The 18963-nt window shown below is 47.1% G+C and overlaps 2 protein-coding genes across 4 annotated transcripts in view; both read left to right on the plus strand.

The window, feature by feature from the left end:
- Window positions 1-840: 840 nt before the first annotated feature.
- On the plus strand, window positions 841-11777 carry PDCD2 (programmed cell death 2). Its single transcript, XM_069954448.1, has 6 exons — window positions 841-1161; window positions 3693-3938; window positions 6530-6691; window positions 7024-7145; window positions 8212-8325; window positions 10366-11777. The coding sequence occupies exons 1-6, from the start codon at window positions 876-878 to the stop codon at window positions 10525-10527; spliced, it is 1092 nt and encodes a 363-aa protein (XP_069810549.1). The 5' UTR covers window positions 841-875; the 3' UTR covers window positions 10528-11777.
- Window positions 11778-15129: 3352 nt separating this feature from the next.
- The window catches only part of PHF10 (PHD finger protein 10), a 34797-nt gene continuing 30963 nt past the window's right edge, over window positions 15130-18963 (plus strand). For 2 of the 3 annotated variants that reach the window (XM_069954183.1, XM_069954184.1), the window contains exons 1-2: window positions 15205-15381; window positions 18745-18872. In XM_069954183.1, the coding sequence (XP_069810284.1) occupies window positions 15307-15381; window positions 18745-18872 (203 nt within the window). In that variant the 5' untranslated portion in view covers window positions 15205-15306. Of the gene's footprint in view, window positions 15183-15204; window positions 15382-18744; window positions 18873-18963 lie in introns of those variants that run through there. The other variant, XM_069954186.1, reaches the window with a different exon arrangement.

Raw genomic sequence — 18963 nt, forward strand, 5'->3', positions numbered from 1 at the left:
CGATAATCCTCCCGTGGAATAGGCGGCAACGACTGATACAGCAACGATCTGCTGCCGTCCCTCCGCGGAATAGAAGCGGCGGCAGCAGACGGAACAGATCCCCGCGGCCCCTCCCGCTCTCACCCGCTCGCTGCTGCTGCTGCAGGAATGATAGCGCTCGTTTGCTCCTCCAGTCGGCCCGTGGAATAGAGCCATTACTGAGAACATGACTGTTAAAAGGAACCCCGGTAATTTTTTTCCCTCTGATATGAACTGGTGTCAGAAAGTTATACAGTTATTTACTTCTATATAAAAAAAAATCTCCAGTCTTCCAGTACTCATCAGCTGCTGGATGTCCTGTAGGATGTTATACATAAGATATTACAAGGAAACTCCAGCGATTTTTTATTTCTTTTAAATCACCTTGTGCCAGAAAGTTATTTGCTTCTGTTTAAAGAGCTACAGTCTTCAAATACTTATCAGCTGCTGTATGTCCTGCAGGAAGTGGTGTTTTCTTTCCAGTGTGACACAGTGCTCTCTGCTGCCACCTCTGTCCATGTCAGGAACTGTCCAGAGCAGGAGAGGTTTTCTATGGGGATTTTCTGCTGCTCTGGACAGAGGTGAGGTGAAAAATAAAGTGTGGAGTAGGAAGGTGAGCAGCTGCACCTAACCTCCCGTGTTCCCTCTCTCACCAGCAGGACGCCCTTATGGATTTACCCCACTGTTTTTCCGTCATAAAACCGCTCCATATACCCCCAGCTTCCTCCTCGCCACCAGGGGGCAGCACCCGCTCCCCCGACACATAACGTGACAACTTCTCGCAGACCCTGAGGGAAACCACGTGACATGTACGTCATCCGTCCCGCCCCGCGCTACTCCACTCTGCACGCGCCAAGATGGCGGCCTCCATCAGTGTGATAGAGCTCGGCTTCGTACAGGAGTGTGAGCCGTGGCGGCTGCGTAGCCCCCAGTTCCCTAGTAAAGTCGGGGGTCGCCCGGCCTGGCTGGGTGAGGTGGGGGTACCGGGGCCTGAGAGGCTGCAGTGCGGGCTGTGTAAGAAGCCCCTGGCTTTCCTCCTGCAGGTATACGCGCCATGTACCGGCAGCTTCCACAGAACCATCTTCGTGTTCACCTGCCGGGACCCCACGTGTCACCGGGTGGCGGAGAACCGCTGCTATAAAGGTATCGTGTGACTGACCGGACCACTATATCAGTAGCTGGGGCCGGGGTCTGACACAGCGCCACCCCCTGGCCCCAGGCTGCATTACATCTGCTCTCCATTCTCTGTAATACAACTCAGCTGCAATACCACTCACAGACTGGGGACAAGAGGGGCGCTGTTTCTGGATTCACACTACGTTTTTGTAATTTTTTTCTTTTTTTTAAAAAAACGGATGCATTTGTGTGCATCCGTTTTTCCATTGACTTCCGTTATAAAAAAAGATCAAATTGGATCTTTTTTTTTTTACATACACTAAAACGTAGCTGACCCTACTTTTGTGCCCGTTTAAAAAAAAAAAAAAAAAAAAAACTGTCACCCCTGGAGGGGACATATCAAGGGGTACCCACCCTACCCCACCCTACCCCTTGATATGTCCCCCCAGTAATTTGCTATGGACGTTAGACTCCTTTCTGCTCATCTGCATATTAAGCGCACAGATGAGCGGGTTGGCAGGATGGGGGGGGGGCGGTGCTGTATCTGGGGAAGTTAGTATGGGGGGGGCTGTTTCCAGGGGGGTTAGTATGGGGGGGGGGGGCTGTATCCAGGGGGGTTAGTATGGGGGGGGGCTTTATCCAGGGGGGTTAGTATGGGGGGGGGGGCTTTATCCAGGGGGGTTAGTATGGGGGGGGGGGGGCTTTATCCAGGGGGGTTAGTATGGGGGGGGGGGCTTTATCCAGGGGGGTTAGTATGGGGGGGGGGCTTTATCCAGGGGGGTTAGTATGGGGGGGGGGGCTGTATCCAGGGGGGTTAGTATGGGGGGGGGCTGTATCCAGGGGGGTTAGTATGGGGGGGGGCTGTATCCAGGGGGGTTAGTATGGGGGGGGGGCTGTATCCAGGGGGGTTAGTATGGGGGGGGGCTGTATCCAGGGGGGTTAGTATGGGGGGGGGGCTGTATCCAGGGGGGTTAGTATGGGGGGGGGGCTGTATCCAGGGGGGTTAGTATGGGGGGGGGGGGCTGTATCCAGGGGGGTTAGTATGGGGGGGGGGGCTGTATCCAGGGGGGTTAGTATGGGGGGGGGGCTGTATCCAGGGGGGTTAGTATGGGGGGGGGGGCTGTATCCAGGGGGGTTAGTATGGGGGGGGGGGCTGTATCCAGGGGGGTTAGTATGGGGGGGGGGGGGGCTGTATCCAGGGGGGTTAGTATGGGGGGGGGGCTGTATCCAGGGGGGTTAGTATGGGGGGGGGGCTGTATCCAGGGGGGTTAGTATGGGGGGGGGGCTGTATCCAGGGGGGTTAGTATGGGGGGGGGGGCTGTATCCAGGGGGGTTAGTATGGGGGGGGGGGGGGCTGTATCCAGGGGGGTTAGTATGGGGGGGGGGCTGTATCCAGGGGGGTTAGTATGGGGGGGGGGCTGTATCCAGGGGGGTTAGTATGGGGGGGGGGCTGTATCCAGGGGGGTTAGTATGGGGGGGGGGGCTGTATCCAGGGGGGTTAGTATGGGGGGGGGGGCTGTATCCAGGGGGGTTAGTATGGGGGGGGGGGCTGTATCCAGGGGGGTTAGTATGGGGGGGGGGCTGTATCCAGGGGGGTTAGTATGGGGGGGGGGGCTGTATCCAGGGGGGTTAGTATGGGGGGGGGGGCTGTATCCAGGGGGGTTAGTATGGGGGGGGGGGGGCTGTATCCAGGGGGGTTAGTATGGGGGGGGGGGGCTGTATCCAGGGGGGTTAGTATGGGGGGGGGGGCTGTATCCAGGAGGGTTAGTATGGGGGGGGGGCTGTATCCAGGGGGGTTAGTATTCAGGGGGGGGGGCTGTATCCAGGGGGGTTAGTATTCAGGGGGGGGGGCTGTATCCAGGGGGGTTAGTATTCAGGGGGGGGGGCTGTATCCAGGGGTAGGGTGGGTTCTGGGGGCCATTCAGTGTTGACAGTGTATACGAGCCTGCTGTTCATGGCAGCTGTGGACTGGCGGGCCGATTGGAGCCCTGGGGGGCTGAGGAACCCCACCTGTGCTCCCCAAATTAGAGTTACTCTGGCAAAAATGTTATTTCAAATCAACTGATATCAGAAAGTTATATAGATTCTTAATTTACTTCTATTTAAAAATCTCCAGTCTTCCAGTACTTATCAGCTGCTGTATGTCCTGCAGGAAGTGGTGTATTCTCTCCAGTCTGACACAGCGCTCTCTGCTGCCCCCTCTTGTTCATGTCAGGAACTGTCCAGAGCAGCAGCAAATCCCCATAGAAAACCTCTCCTGCTCTGGACAGTTCCTGATATGGACAGAGGTGGCAGCAGAGAGCACTGTGTCAGACTGGAAAGAATACACCACTTCCTGCAGGACATACAGCAGCTGATAAGTACTGGAAGAATAGAAGTAAATTACAAATCTGTATAACTTTTTTCAAAAGAAAAAAAAAATCACTGTAGTTTCCTTGTAATATTTTAGTGGTCTAATATGAGACGTTATTATTGTAATATGGCTCAGTGTATGTGACATAAGATCTTTCTGATGGAATGGATGTTACATATTGTAATTTAAGTAAATGTTTTTAAAGTTTTTAGAAACAATCTGCAAAGAAAAAACGACACTTACGCGTACGGCCCCCCTCCGGACTCCCCACCACCCCATGGGGAATACCCTACTAACTTCCAGTTAAAATGTGGTCTGCGGCTATGTAGAGTGTGCGGCTGCCTGGGGCCCAAGTCTTGCTCCAGATGTCACAAGGTGAATTACTGTGACCGACTGCATCAACTGATGGACTGGAAGTCGCAGCATAAGGAACTGTGTGGTCAGGAGTTTGGTAAGATATACATGTGTGATTTCTTGGAACCCATAGGAATTATGAGTCCTCCGCGACCCTCCTTACTGCAGGCTCCCAGTGCGGAGGAGTTAGAGCACAGGTGCTGTCAAGCATATATCCCGCAGCTCCACTCACTGTGTCTCTCTGTATCCCGCAGCTCCACTCACTGTCTGTATCATGTGATTAGTTGGGGTCTGAGCACTCAAAACAATTTAACGTTTTACTAATTGACAGAGACCAGAGCATGAAAATAAACCCAAGAAAATTCAACCTCTGTACCAAGGTTATAGATATTTTTTTGTTTTTCAACGAAAGTTAGGGTCCATTCACACAGATTATCTGCCAAAGATTTGAAGCCAAATCCAGGAACAGACTATAAACAAAGATCAGGTCATAAAGGAAAGCCTGAGATTTCTCCCCTTTTTAAATCCATTCCTGGCTTTGGCTTCAAATCTTTGGCAGATAATCTGTCAGATATGTGTAAATGAACCTTTACACTTTAAAGGGGAACTCCAGGTAGAGGTTAAAAAAAAATGAAACTTCTGCAGAAGCATAACGCATTACTTACCTGTCTATCCCAGTTTTGAAACTACCAAAAATCCATTTGTTTGGGGGGTTTTTTGCTCTGTTTTGTGTTTCTCTCCTTCCTGTTTTAGCAGTTCCCATAATGCAATGCTTTCCCTCATGTGATCATCACAGCCCCCACCCATTACAATCAGTAAAATTAGTGCTGCAGCTGCTTCTGGCCGGTCAGAGATGGTGAATCACTGAGGGGATTGGGTTATCCTGCCCCGCCCCCTGTCTGCATCATCACCCTGTGCTCAGCAAACACACACAATGTGAGACAGAGGCATGGAGGATTTGTCTCCTAGGGGGGAGAGCAGAAAGAGCAGGAGACAATGTGGATTGGCACAGGAGTTCCCCTTTAAGGAATGTCCTATGCCAGCAATCTTGCCTGATAAGTTATAGGGAATCTGTTAGATTCACCTTCCAATCTGCTGACACTGTTAGATAGTCGTTTGGTCAGGGACACACATGGTACCTTTCCTATAACCTGCTGTGCTTCCAGGATTTCAGACATGCTATTATTCTCCAGTGCAAACAGTCAGCAAGCTGTATCCCCTCCTCCCTCCTCTCCCGTACCTGCCCCTGCTGGGACTCGGCTTCCTGAGAGAGAGGGGGGAGAGGAGGCCTTACAGCTTGCAGCACATCAGGAACTTGGTGAAGCCTCTCTTTACTGGAGAATAAAATGATCTACATCGTGGAAGCTCAGGCAGACATAGGAAAGGTACACTGTACTGTCTCATTGCACTCATCAGCTGTCTAACAGTGTCAGCCGATTGGAACATGAATTACAGGTGACAGATTCCCTTTATTGCTGACTGGTTCCCAGCTGCACACTAAAGATCTACTGGGCAGCTCCCCTAGCGTACCAGCCATGTCTGCAGCAGGAACGTTACATGGGGGGGAAAAGAATTTTTAATCCCGCAGGCAGAGAGGCCACTAACGTGTCTGTCTGTCAATCATCCCCACACTGCACAATGACAGGCAGAGAGCCATGACTAGTCACGGACAGATGACTAGTTGCTTCTCTCCCAGCATCGCGTGCCGGAGTAAACACCATTTTCCCCAATGTAATGTCACTGTTTCAGATGTGGCTGCTATGCTAGGGGCGCTGCACTGTAGATCTTTCATGTGCTGATCGGTTCCCTATAAGTCGAGGGAAAAGACCATAGACTTATTATGGAGCTTGTGAGATTTTGAGCAGCTAGGCAGGAAGGCGTGCCTCCATGTGCTTCTCCATGTGCTTCTCCTGTCTGTATCCTGTGATCAGTTGGGGTCTGAGCATTCAAAGCAATCAAATGTTTTCTTATTGACAGGGACCAGAGCATGAAATAAGCACAAGAAAATGTGTAAATGTATATAAATGGTTATATATAATTTTTTTTTCAAAGAATTAAAGTGCCAATGTCGTCTTATTTTTTTTTTTTTTTTGCAGAAATCAATAGTACAGGCGATTTTAAGAAACTTTGTAATTGGGTTTATTAGGCAAATCTGCCATTATCTGCATTCAAAAAGACTTTACCCAGGTCCCCCCTCCCTCCTCTTTCTCATTCACTGCTCATTATCAGGAAATCTCAACTCTTTTACATCAGTTGTGCCCTGTGTAACCTGGGGAGAAGGGAGGTTAGTGGGCAGCAGAGAACAAAGAATTACACAGTGGGACTTGTATGAAAGCTGGTATTCAGAGGTCAGAGAGGTCAGTGCTGACTTCAGAGGAGATAGCCCAGTTATTTAGCTCTAAATTAACTTTGTTGTCCTGTTTTGGTGCCTCATCTTCCTCCTCCCCTCTCCTCCCCTCTCCCTAGAAAACTATGAAGACAGGGGGTAGAGCTTCAAACTGAAATACATTTTTCGGCTAATAAACCCAATTACAAAGTTTCTTAAAATTGCCTGTATTATTGATTTCTGCAAAAAAAAAAAAAAAATTAAATGACTGTGACACTTTAAGAATGTATGTGCTGATGTGAGAAACAAATGGCTTCATTTCTTTCCCAGTTAATCTGTAATGTGTTTGCCTCCATTTCTAGATGTGCACAGAGTTGAGGCTGCAGATCACGGGTTTCTGTTTCCGGAATATGAGCTGGTTACAGAACCCGAGGAGCTGGATTCTGACGCAAGTCTGGAAGATGATTTCACAATGAGTCAAATGGATGTGGAGTCAATGAGCTCAAACGTCTCATCGAATCTTGGTAAAGCCGAAGCTGTCTTGTTTTATATTGAGTTTTTATTAGATGAGATATGATGTACTGTGCTACCTAAGGCTGGTTTTACATATACCCAGTGATCTGGTACTGCAGGTGGGGGCGGAGCATAACAAGTCTGGCCCTGATTGGGTGATCAGCACCCAGTGTCAGGGATCTGGTCAGCTAACTGTAACTAGGGCTTATTATTGGAGTAGGACTTATATTTCAAGCCGCCTGCAAAATGAAGCTAGATCCTATTTGGGGAAAATAGAGAAGAATCTTCCATTGCTGTACTGCTAGGTGAACATCTGTTTTATTTAGCATCACATTGTTTCTAGAGTCTTCTATGGATGAGCTGAAATTAAGTGAGGATGAGTTGACTGCGATGGCAAAGCATGAGAGCGAAGAAGACAAGGCTTTCAGCAGGTTCAAGAAGCGGATCTCAATTGAACCTGAGCAGGTACTTTAAAGGGGTACTTTGGCACTGATAAAAAAAACAATCATAAACATAGTTTTTACACTCACCACCCCTCCTGAGTCTGTCTCCTTTTGAATTTCCTGCTGTTTGCAGGTCCCTGAAGCTCCAGTTGGTGTCTTCATTGTTTCTTTACTTCCTTTGGGCTTTCCCATGATGCACTTTGTCTCCTGTGATGTCTAACTGACTCTGTAGAACTGTTAGATGGCTTACATCTTGTTCAGCCAATCAGAGCTGAGCAACCTGATTCATCTGACAAAGAGAGGCTGACCTAACAGGGCTTAGACCCACCTCCCTCTTCATTATGTCATTGTCACAAAATGGCTGCCACGGAGCAGCCTTGGGTCAACATTCATTAGGTAAGAATGAGTTTACTTCACTTCCTTGTGGGGGGTTGAAGGGGCAAAAGATAGGGAAGGGGGGCAGATAGGTGATTGAAGAATATTACAAAGTTATATAACTTTGTAATGTGTTTCAATTGCTGGGATAAACTTTTTGCTGGAGTACCCCTTTAATGGCTACAAAAAATATATACTGTATGTATTTCATATAAATTAAACTTTCCAGGTGGTTTATGGCAGTAAAGACTGAAGTGGGGAGATCCTGTTAGCTATTGTATACTGGTGGCTGAAAATGTTGGATTCAGCCCTAGGGAGTCCTGGAAAACATGGATACAAGAGTTCAGTCTGTAACCTACAGTCCACTGGCGGATGTGTGCATGCAGCCTTAGGCCTCATTCACACAACTGTAGTGCTCGGTGCTTTATGGACCACAACGTTCACACTCCATTACCCCAGCGATCCATTACCCCAGCAATTGCGGACAGAACAACAGATGTGTGAATTAGCCCTTACACATGGAAACAGCCAGTGTGGTGGTGGTTTTTTGTATAATTGGCTAAACACGTGCTTTGCTCTTTCTCCTTTTTTCCCGAACTCTATATTGATTAGTGAGCAGTTTATTGCATGTAATCATGGTTTCCAATATAGGAAAAAAAAAAAGTGTTTTTTTTTTTTTTTTTTTTTTTTTCTTAAATTTTTTTTTTCTTTAGGTTCTAAGGTACTGCAAAGGCGGTCAGCCACTTTGGATTTCTCTCCAAAATGTTCCAGGTGAAAATGATATCCTTAATTGTGAGTGTGGAGCCAAAAGGGCTTTTGAATTCCAGGTACGATATATGGAACGTGTGATCCTAATTTTAAAGTGATTGGGGGGTGTGGGTATTATCAAAACTGCATAATAGGAAAAACTAAGCTTCTTGATCGCTGCAGTCGGAGGTCTGCTTATATTTCTTAAAATGACTCTGTACCCACCATCTGCCTACCTCAAACCACTTGTACCTTCGGATAGCTGCTTTTAATCCAAGATTTGTCCTGGGGACCGTTCGGCAGGTGATGCAGTTATTGTCCTGAAAAACAATTTTAAACTTGCAGCCCTGTGTCAAACTGGCGTGGCCTAGAGTGTCTGTGCATTAGGCTGGCATAACCTCCGTCTCTCCTCCCCGACCTCTTCATCATTAGGAATGCCCCTGGTAGATTTTCTACTATTCATCACCTGTGTGAACACGGCACATGGGCTGGATCGTTAAGGCACCTGTGCAGTGTTCAGACAGGTGAGGAATAGCAGAATACCTGCTGGAGCATTTCTTATAATGAAGAGTGTGGGGAGGAGGGACAGAGAGGTTGTGCCAGCCTAATGCTGCGTTTACACGAAACGATAATTGGCCCGATCGTACGATTAACAATGTCGGAGTAACAATTTTTTTTTTCATAACGATCAGCGTTTAGACTGTACGATATATCGTACGGAAAATCGTTTTACGATCGCTTAAGCCTATCTCACACATTGGTTAAATCGGCAAACGACTGTTCACATGGAACGATCTGCGAATTTTTTGCGTACGACTATTTGATAACATGTTGAAAGATCAAAATGAACGATTTCTCGTTCGTCGTTTGATCGTTCGCTGCGTTTACACGTACGATTATCGTTCGAATTTGATCGTTATCGCGCAAATTCGCACGATAATCGTTACGTGTAAACGCACCTTTATGCACCGGCACTCTAGGCCACGCCAGTTTGACACAGGGCTGCGAGTTTAAAAGTTGTTTTTCAGGACAATAACTGCATCATCTGCCGAACGGACCACAGGACAGACCTTGGACTAAAAGAAGCTATCCGAAGGTACAAGTGGTTTGGGGGGGGGGGGACAGATTGTGGGTACAGAGTCACTTTAATGTGGGGTTAAGGGGTTATCCAGGATTTAAAAAAAAAAAAAAATCAGCACCTCCCCTGTCCTTAGGTTGTGTGTGGTATTACAGTTTAGCTCTGTTCACTTCAGTGGAGCTGCAAAACCCACCCACAAACTGAGGTTGAGAGAAATGCTGTTTCTGTAAGAAAGTGGCCATGTTTTTCTAATCCAGGACAACCCCTTTAGGACAGTTTGATAAATGAGGCCCATTGTGTAGTAATCACCTTTTGTTGTTCAAAAAGTTTTATTTGTTTTTCTAATAACCAAACAGAACAGTACATAAAACTGACTGTACCAAAGATCAGGGCCAACAATATTAGCCAAAATCAGGATGAGTATGTAAACATAACGTAAAACAAACTTTTGTTGGAGAATTAGTCTCAATTACAATTTCTCAATAATAATAATAATAACAATTGAACAACACAGCATTACAAATGATGCTACCAACAGCAAATAACAAAGAAAAGAAAGGGCAACAACCCTTCAACAGGGCGGCCCATAGAAGAGCGCAGTGTTCTGCTGCTGCTTCTATCAGTTGCTATCACTTGCTATCGTTATCGTGATTTTGGTTCATGTTGTAGAACAACATTCAGCCGACATTGTGCATCTATGTTTTACAATACGAGCTTTTACATGAAACGGTTATCGACCGGAACATCTGGTAAGTACAGCCTGTAATCGCTTTGTGTAATAGTAACCTTAGATAGCTGTTAGGACAAGGAGACACTTGGTACCTTTCCTATATCCAGCTGTGCTTCCAGGATGTAGAGACAGACATGCTCTTATTCTCTGCTACAAGAAGTCAAAGAAACTTTTCCAGGCTCCTGATAGCTGTAAACTGCAATGTCTCCCCTCTCTCCATTGGCTGCATGATTGATTGAGACCTGTGAGCACTGATCATAAGGGCCTCTTGTTGAGTCGATTGTCACTGGATATGCCTTTTCTTTTTGCCAGGTAATGCCACAGCTACTGAACCATCTAAAAGTGGATAGCCTTCAGAAGAGCATTGACTGGGGTGTTCTGGCCGTCTACACTTGCTCGGCCAATTGTAATGCAGAAACACGTTATGTCGAGGAGTTTCTATGGAAGCAAGATGTACCAGCAGACTCAATGTAAAGCACGCAACCCCCTTACTTTACAGCAGGGATGGGGGACCTGTAGCCCTCTAGCTGTTGCAAAACTACAATTCCCATCATGCCTGGACAGCCAAAGGCAGCTGGAGGGCCTCAGGTTCCCCATCCCTGCTTTACTGTCATGTGGTGCCTGGAAGGACAGTTCTCACTTAGGTAGATCTGATGAGCGTTTGTGGAACTTGGTGTGTTCGAAGCAAAGCCTGTCTTCAGAGTTATGTCTTGATAAGAAAAGTCCTCATCTAAGTTTTAGGAAACTGAAAGGTGAGTCCAAATGAGGAAGGGTATTTTAGAACTGTAAGAATATTAAGGGCTTCCTGCATAAAAATAAAATCCTGCTTTTTACAACACATAGTTAAGGGGGTTATCTGGGATTAGAAAGCACAGATACTTTCTCTGTGCTGTCGGTTTCCAGATCACACAGCAGTACATACTTACCTAATGGACTGCTGCTGTGATCCGGCATCCTGTTCTCCAGCCCGTGTGTGCAGGCAGTGTTCTGAAGATAGTGGCTAGACGGGAGAGCCGAAGAGGAGGATGCTGGATCACAGCAGCAGCACACTTGGTAAGTATGTACTGCTGTGTGATCTGGAAACTGAACGCACAGATATATGTATATTTTGCCTTTATCGTTATTGGCATCACATCCTTTGTTTATACAGGAAGATGTGCGGCTTATAGCGATAAATTTTGAAACCTGCTCTAAAGATACGTTCACCCAAGGATCAATCGTTTTCCCGATCCTCAACTGATCATTGTCCCTTTTATATGGGAAGGTTATCGTCCGCAGGAGCGTTTGTAGCAACACTCCTGACCGATAATCAGCCTGTGAAAAAGACCCTTTAGAATTGGGTCAGTCATTTACATAGTGACAGTCTATATTGGGATGATCAGTCAGTGGGATGATGCCTCAATGCTGTTTTGGGCATCTGCAGTTTTTTTTTTTCTTATTTTAATAGGTCACAGGTCAAGTTCTTAGTGCCTTATTACCCTTAAACAGTGCCATCTTGCCTATTCTGTTTTCTTCACTTGCAGTGACAGGTTACGATTGGCTGTAGCTCACAACAGGCTACAGACACATGCCTTACACTTACAGGCTATTCCTATCACATTTCAGTGTAAATCATTCTACCTAGACCTAACTAACTAGATCTTGCCCAAGCCTGAAAGGATATGGCTGGCGGCAGCCCAAAGTGTTTTCTGACTGCACTTTATTTTATAGAGAATATTATTATTATTATACGTATGGTGAGAGTTCCGGCCGGCACTAACTACAAGGTACACCCAATGTGGGAAACCCGGGACTGGAGTATATAGCACACAGACTGTATCCAAACCGTGGAGCGGCGGTGCAGAGACAAAAAAGGCAGGATAAATGAACAAGGATCAAGAAACAGAGTCTCGCACTCACCGGACTGAAGATGCAAGTGGTTTATTTCCGATACATCAGAGTAGGCTAGGCGGGGAGAGGGGAGATGGTGAAGCAGGTGTGTTCAGCAGGAGCAACAAAATGTTTCACGCCTACAGAGGCGCTTCGTCGGGCTAGGAACGGGTTCCTAGCCCGACGAAGCGCCTCTGTAGGCGTGAAACATTTTGTTGCTCCTGCTGAACACACCTGCTTCACCATCTCCCCTCTCCCCGCCTAGCCTACTCTGATGTATCGGAAATAAACCACTTGCATCTTCAGTCCGGTGAGTGCGAGACTCTGTTTCTTGATCCTTGTTTATTATTATTATTATATTCCTATCTTGTTGTAAAAAATTGTTTTCTGTTTTATTATTTGTAAATTATATAAGAATAATAGTAAATGTTACCTAATGGTCCATCTATTATAAATATAACTAAAATATATATAAACATTTCACTTATCCGGTGTGTATATATAATTTTTGTTTTTTTCCACCATGTTCAAAATAATTGGTAAAACTTGTTAAACTTTTTGCTGTTCTCAGTTCACTCATGTTACATTACACATGAGTATTATGTCTTGTTGGTAAAACAATTTAATAAAATATTATATTATAGTTGGTGTGTTTTTTTCTTTTTGCCTGTCCAAGTATTGCACAATTTGCAGCATCACCCGACAAATTCCTTAAAGGGAGGGGTACTTTAAAGGTTTTTTTTTTTTTATCTTTAGAGGAGAAGTCCGGTGAAAATGTTAAAGTTTTGTATTGCCCCCCCCAAACGTTATACAAATCCCCAATATACACTTATTACAGGAAATGCTTATAAAGTGCTTTTTTCCCTGCACTTATACTGCATGAAGGCTTCACTTCCTGGATAACATGGTGACGTCACTTCCTGGATAACATGGTGATGTCACTTCCTGGATAACATGGTGATGTCACTTCCTGGGTAACACGGTGGTGTCACTTCCTGGGTAACACGGTGGTGTCACTTCCTGGGTAACACGGTGGTGTCACTTCCTGGGTAACACGGTGGTGTCACTTCCTGGGTATCACGGTGGTGTCACTTCCTGGGTATCACGGTGGTGTCACTTCCTGGGTAACACGGTGGTGTCACTTCCTGGGTAACTGGCCATTATCGCCCAGCCCTCCTGTGGGCGTTATCCGAGCACCCCCTTGGCCTTGGAATTGATACAAGTATCACTGGCATTGTATGCCTTTCTGTTAGTCGCAAGAGATGTATTTAGCAAAATTGGCTACAGCCTGCCCTCCCATCAATGATGGAGGTGCTGGCGCACATAAAGCATTATCTGTTCATGGATAGAGTGGAGTGCGAGCGGCTTAAAGAGGCTAAAACAGCAAAATTCTTTAAAAGGTGGAAACTTTGTGGAAAACTTTGTCAGACCAGGAAATTGCAGATCTCATGGCGCCATTTAAAGGGACCACTTGGTACCTAACTTGTATAGTAAAGGAGATGGCACCTCTGCGGTGGTGGTGCTCGTGGTGGGATGGCATCCCAGACGTAGTAGATAAGAAAATCCCGACACCTAGTGAGTGCCAGGATTCTTATCTACCACTTGGTACCTAACGTCTGACTTAGCAGGGTTATTGGACTGCGTCAAAATCCTAGGTCACCCAATGTAGACGTGTCTATTGTTTTTTTTTTTTTTTTTTTTTCCCTTTCTGCATCTGTAAAAGGGGGGGGGGGGGGGTTAGGTCTAGGGTACATGCACACTACAGGATTGGCGGGTAGATTCCGTGCAAAATCTCGCTTGCTATGTGTTTCAATGGGAGGTCTTGCGCGTCTCCGCTAAAAGAATTGATAAGAGCAGCGGAGCTCTCCGGCAGGGAATCCCGCCTGCCTCAGTGTCTCACAGTGTGTCTATGGGAGGGTGCGCCAGCCCGCCCATAGAGACACTGAGGCAGGTGGGATTCTGTGGTGGAGAGCTCTGCCTCTTATACTAAGTAGGGATGGTCCGAACAGAGTTCGGTTTGGGTTCGTACGAACCCGAACCCTCGGTAATGATTCCCGCTGTCTGCCCACAGGGAGGACGCCTGGAAAACTGGGATACAGCCATAGCCATAGGCTGTATCCCAGTTTTCCAGGCGTTACTCCCGCTGGATTAGCCCGCTCCACGGAGCGGGCAGACAGTGATAATCTGCTATCTACTGGACGTTCGGACCATCCCTAAGGGTCCTATTACACGGAGCGATTTTTAAAGATTAACGACTAACGATAACTGATCGCAAACTAGATTGTTTATCGTTAACCTGAAATAGTTTACTATATTACACAGAACGGTGGTCGTTAGTTACGATTGTCACTATGATCGCTTACTCCTTCTGATCCCAGCAAAACAATGAACAATGTGCAATTACACTGAGCGATTAGAGAAAAACTGCGGAACTTGAGCGAATGAACGTGGAATTACAGCGAGCGATTAGCGATAATTTTAGCTTCGGATCTAAATCAACGTTCAATGACATAACGAACTATTTTTCCATTGTTGCCTGCAATTACACAGAACGATTATCGTTTAAATTTGAACGATATAATGATTTTTCGTACAATAATCGCCCCGTGTAATAGGAACCTTAAGAGTAGGAATTACATGGTGAACTATATGATTTTGTGCCTTTTGTATTGACTGTAGCCTTGTGGCTGTCTCTATCTGTTTGGACACGTTGGGGGAGATTTATCAAACATGGTGTAAAGTGAAACTGGCTCAATCGCCCCTAGCAACCAATCAGATTCCACCTTTCATTTTTGAAAGCAGCAGTGAGGAATGAAAGGTGGAATCTGATTGGTTGCTAGGGGCGACTGAGCCAGTTTCACTTTACACCATGTTTGATAAATCTCCACCATTCTGTTTCCGTCTTATGGTTTCTTTAAAAGTTTTATTCAAAAAATTCGATAAAAAGTTTATTTAAAAAAATGGCCAAATTGTGCCCAAAGTGTCAATTAATTAGTGTGGCCGCCATTATTAGTAAGGGCAGTCTTAACCTTTACCTCAGCCCTTATAGTTGGCTCCTAAAAAAAAAAAAAAAAATTATTGAATGCCTCAGAGCTGAGACCTAGAGGTAAAACCTACTGAGGAAACAAGTACAGGAAGGTCGCACGTGCCCGCGCACACACACAGTTCAGGAGCGCGCTTCTTCTAATACGCAGACGCTGGAAAACGCGCTGACGTCATTACAGAGAGAATACGTACAGATCACGTCGGAAGTCACGGAGGTACCGCTTATGGGCGTGTCTCCTAGGTTAACGAGGCGTGTCAGTGGGTGTGGCGATAATCCTCAGGGCGGAGCTGCTGGTCTGTACCGGTGGCGGTGTTGTTGGTGTTCGTGCCGGGCGCATCATGGCCGCCGTCATGTCACCGCCGAGGCCTCTGTGCGACAGTGATCCGGCCACCCCGGCAGCGCCCTCCCTCAAGGTGAGACGCGGGGTGTGGCGTGTGAGGAGCGGGCTCCGGGGGCGGCCATAGATAGGGTATTGTGTGATGTACCGGGGGGCTGCGGGTCCTTACCGACCCCCGTGATGTGCCGGGTGTAATGGCTGCGGTTACATAGTGATAATGAGGGAAATGATCACTGTTATAGGATATAATCACCCCCCCATCACTATAATAGTGTCTGATCACCCCCCCCATCACTATAATAGTGTCTGATCACCCTCCCCCATCACTATAATAGTGTCTGATCACCCCCCCATCACTATAATAGTGTCTGATCACCCCCCCCCCCATCACTATAATAGTGTCTGATCACCCCCCCATCACTATAATAGTGTCTGATCATCCCCCATCACTATAATAGTGTCTGATCATCCCCCCCATCACTATAATAGTGTCTGATCATCCCCCCCATCACTATAATAGTGTCTGATCATCCCCCCCATCACTATAATAGTGTCTGATCCCCCCATCACTATAATAGTGTCTGATCCCCCCATCACTATAATAGTGTCTGATCACCCCATCACTATAATAGTGTCTGATCACCCCCCCATCACTATAATAGTGTCTGATCACCCCATCACTATAATAGTGTCTGATCACCCCCCCATCACTATAATAGTGTCTGATCACCCCCCCATCACTATAATAGTGTCTGATCCCCCCATCACTATAATAGTGTCTGATCACCCCATCACTATAATAGTGTCTGATCATCCCCCATGGCATCACAGAGGCTTTGTAATTGCATCATGGCATCCTCTAATGGGAATGGCGGCCATACCTACTTAGCTGGGGAAAAGGGACAATTCTAATTTATTTGGGGGTATTAGGCCAATTATTAGTTTATAAGGTTGAAAATGACAGGTGTCCATCAAACTCAACCTGTGTTGATCCAGAGGAAGGAAAAAACCCTCGTGAGGCAGACAACAGTAGCCTCATCACTGGGGAAAAATTCCTTCCCGACTCCATAATGGCGATCAGAATAATCCCTGGATCAACGTGACCCCTGAAATAGGAATAAGGGACAGAATTTAGATAATGTAGAACCCCAATGACGTGTGGTACGCCTTGGAGCGATCCAGTATGCAGAGGCCGGGGTGATCAGGACAGGTGTCACACTGGAAAATGGTGTCCTTCCTGATCCCCCTGTTACGCCACACTCTGCACTTCTTCTGGGGTCTCCCGTTCTCCAGTGTGCGGGACGTCACCTGGAAAATGTTGTCCTGGTGTGATACGGGGTCCTTCATATCCAGAAGCGCTGGGTCCGCTCCATGGCTGCTAAATATTAGGGCTCTATTACTACTTCTGATATGTTCGGATCGTGCCGCAAGCTACAGTAGCTCGGGCAGCGAGGGACCGGAAGAGGGGGCGCTGGTATAAAAGTTATCCCCGTACAGGTGGTGACCTTTATCCAGCAGTGGGAAGATCAGGTCCCAAACTATCTCCCCTCTAACTCGGAGGATGGAGGGGGGCATCTGGGGGCTGGATTCGGGTGTCCCTTCCATCATACACTCTAAGGGTACGTGCACACTGCGGAATCGCGACAGATAACCCTTCACGCATTCCGCAGCTGGCACCCACCGGCGGAGTGATGCAGGCGCACGTCTCCATCCGTGTCATAGGCTCCATTCTATGCACGGGTCGATTCCGCTCTCCGTCCAACGTGTTCATTCTTTGGATGGACGATGGAATCCGCCCGTGCATAACATGGAGTCTATGACACGGGTGGAGACGCGCGCCCGCATCAGTCCGCCGGTGGGTGCCAGCTGCAGAATGCACAAAGGGTTATCCTGCACCATTCCGCAGTATGCACGTACCCTAAATCTGTAAGTGTACCCTGAGGTACTCTCACAGAGTTTGGAGAATTTCATACCGTCATCTCTTATTGGGACGGTACTGGCGGAAAAGACGTGTCTGGGGGGCAGCGTACGCTACGCTACCCCCAGATACATCATTGGAGGATGAGGATGAATGGAGGAATGAAGGATCCCCCCATTCATCCTCACTGGCTGTTTCGGTGTCGGAGGCAATAATAACATATGCGTCTGACGCCGAAAACACCCTGGGGGTCATCTTTATACGGGGATTGGTATATGGGGTATGTAGTGGTGTAGTGTCAAACTTTATTCAATGTAGTGTGGTGTAATGTAGTGTTTTTTACGTGTTTTTTTTACATTAAGTATAAAAAAACAAACCTACGCCAACAAAGGAGTTGCTGATAAATGCCGCACTTATGTGCGGCACTTATCAGCAGACCGTAGCAGTAGAATATAGAAAAAAACACCCTACGCCAAAAAGGAGGAGTTGCTGATTAGCAGCGCACTTTCGTGCGATGCTGATCAACACTCAGCGGCGATAGGGTGCGGAAAATAGAAGAAAAAAAAATTTGGAAAAAAAAAACAAAACTCTTTCTACATTCTGAATATCCCTGTAGCTGCTGTAGCTGCTGATAAGTGTATTACACATATCAGCCGCTAGAGGGCAGCAGAGCGCAAAATCCGGAAAAAGATGAGGCTGGAGCCGAAAATAACCGAAAAAAGACGATGGGGACCGAAGGAAATAGCCGAAGACCCGACGGAATGACGGAGGACGCCGCGAGCCCGGAAGACGCCGATCAGGACCCCGGGACAGGTGAGTAATGTACAAATACCTGCTCTGGACCCGTCAGCTACCTAGCTGAGGGGTCCAGAGCAGGTATTTACTATCTTTGTGGACTCTGATCGCCGTGCCACCGGGCCGGTGGCACCGTGACCACCATTACTTTTTACAGTAATGGCGGTCGGTGCCGTCCTCGGACGGAAAGGTTCCGATCGCCGCTATTGGCTGATCTGAATTGATCAGCCAATATCGGCGATCGTAAGCACGGGGGGTGTTAACCACCCCCCGTGCCGAGAAGCTAAGATGGCCTGCTATGATTTATAGCAGGCCATCTTCCCCGATCGCTGTGTGTCATTAAGGGGTTAAGTTTGACCCCTTGGAGTCCCTGTACTGCTGTCAGCTCTATGCCATGGTTCCCGACCACCGCACTCAGCTATTAGTAGTCACCCAGTCTGGTGGTTGGGACATCCAGGAGCGGTAAGTATGGTTCTTCTCCCTCTCTGTGAGGTCACATATGGCTTCAGGGCTTGGATTGTCCCTGGTGATGTGTAACCTCACTGGGAGATGCTGCAGAGTTGTGCTGATTCAGCTCGGCACTGCTGCATCCCGGCACTGCCTGTTTTGGTGCGGTTCTCCAGAGCAGTGTGTGAATGTCCCTATATAGGGCTCAGCTTCTACCTGTGTTATTGAAGATTGTCCAGTGTATATTTGAGCTTTATCTTTAGTTTTTTTCTGTTTCAGGAAGATAATTCAAATGATGGACGAGATCTGGAAGAAAACTCCAATGATGGAAGTCAGGCCCCTAAAAGAAGACGCACAGCATCTGGAGAAAGCTCTCCGAGCTGTGAAAATTCTAACCAAGATTTCGGGTAAATGTGTATATACATATATATTTTTTTGTATTTAAAGGGGTAGTGCGGCGTTTAACACTTATTCACTAAGACACACAACTTTGTAATG

This window comes from Dendropsophus ebraccatus, chromosome 15, assembly GCF_027789765.1.
Source record: "Dendropsophus ebraccatus isolate aDenEbr1 chromosome 15, aDenEbr1.pat, whole genome shotgun sequence".
Classification (NCBI taxonomy): Eukaryota; Metazoa; Chordata; class Amphibia; order Anura; family Hylidae; genus Dendropsophus; species Dendropsophus ebraccatus.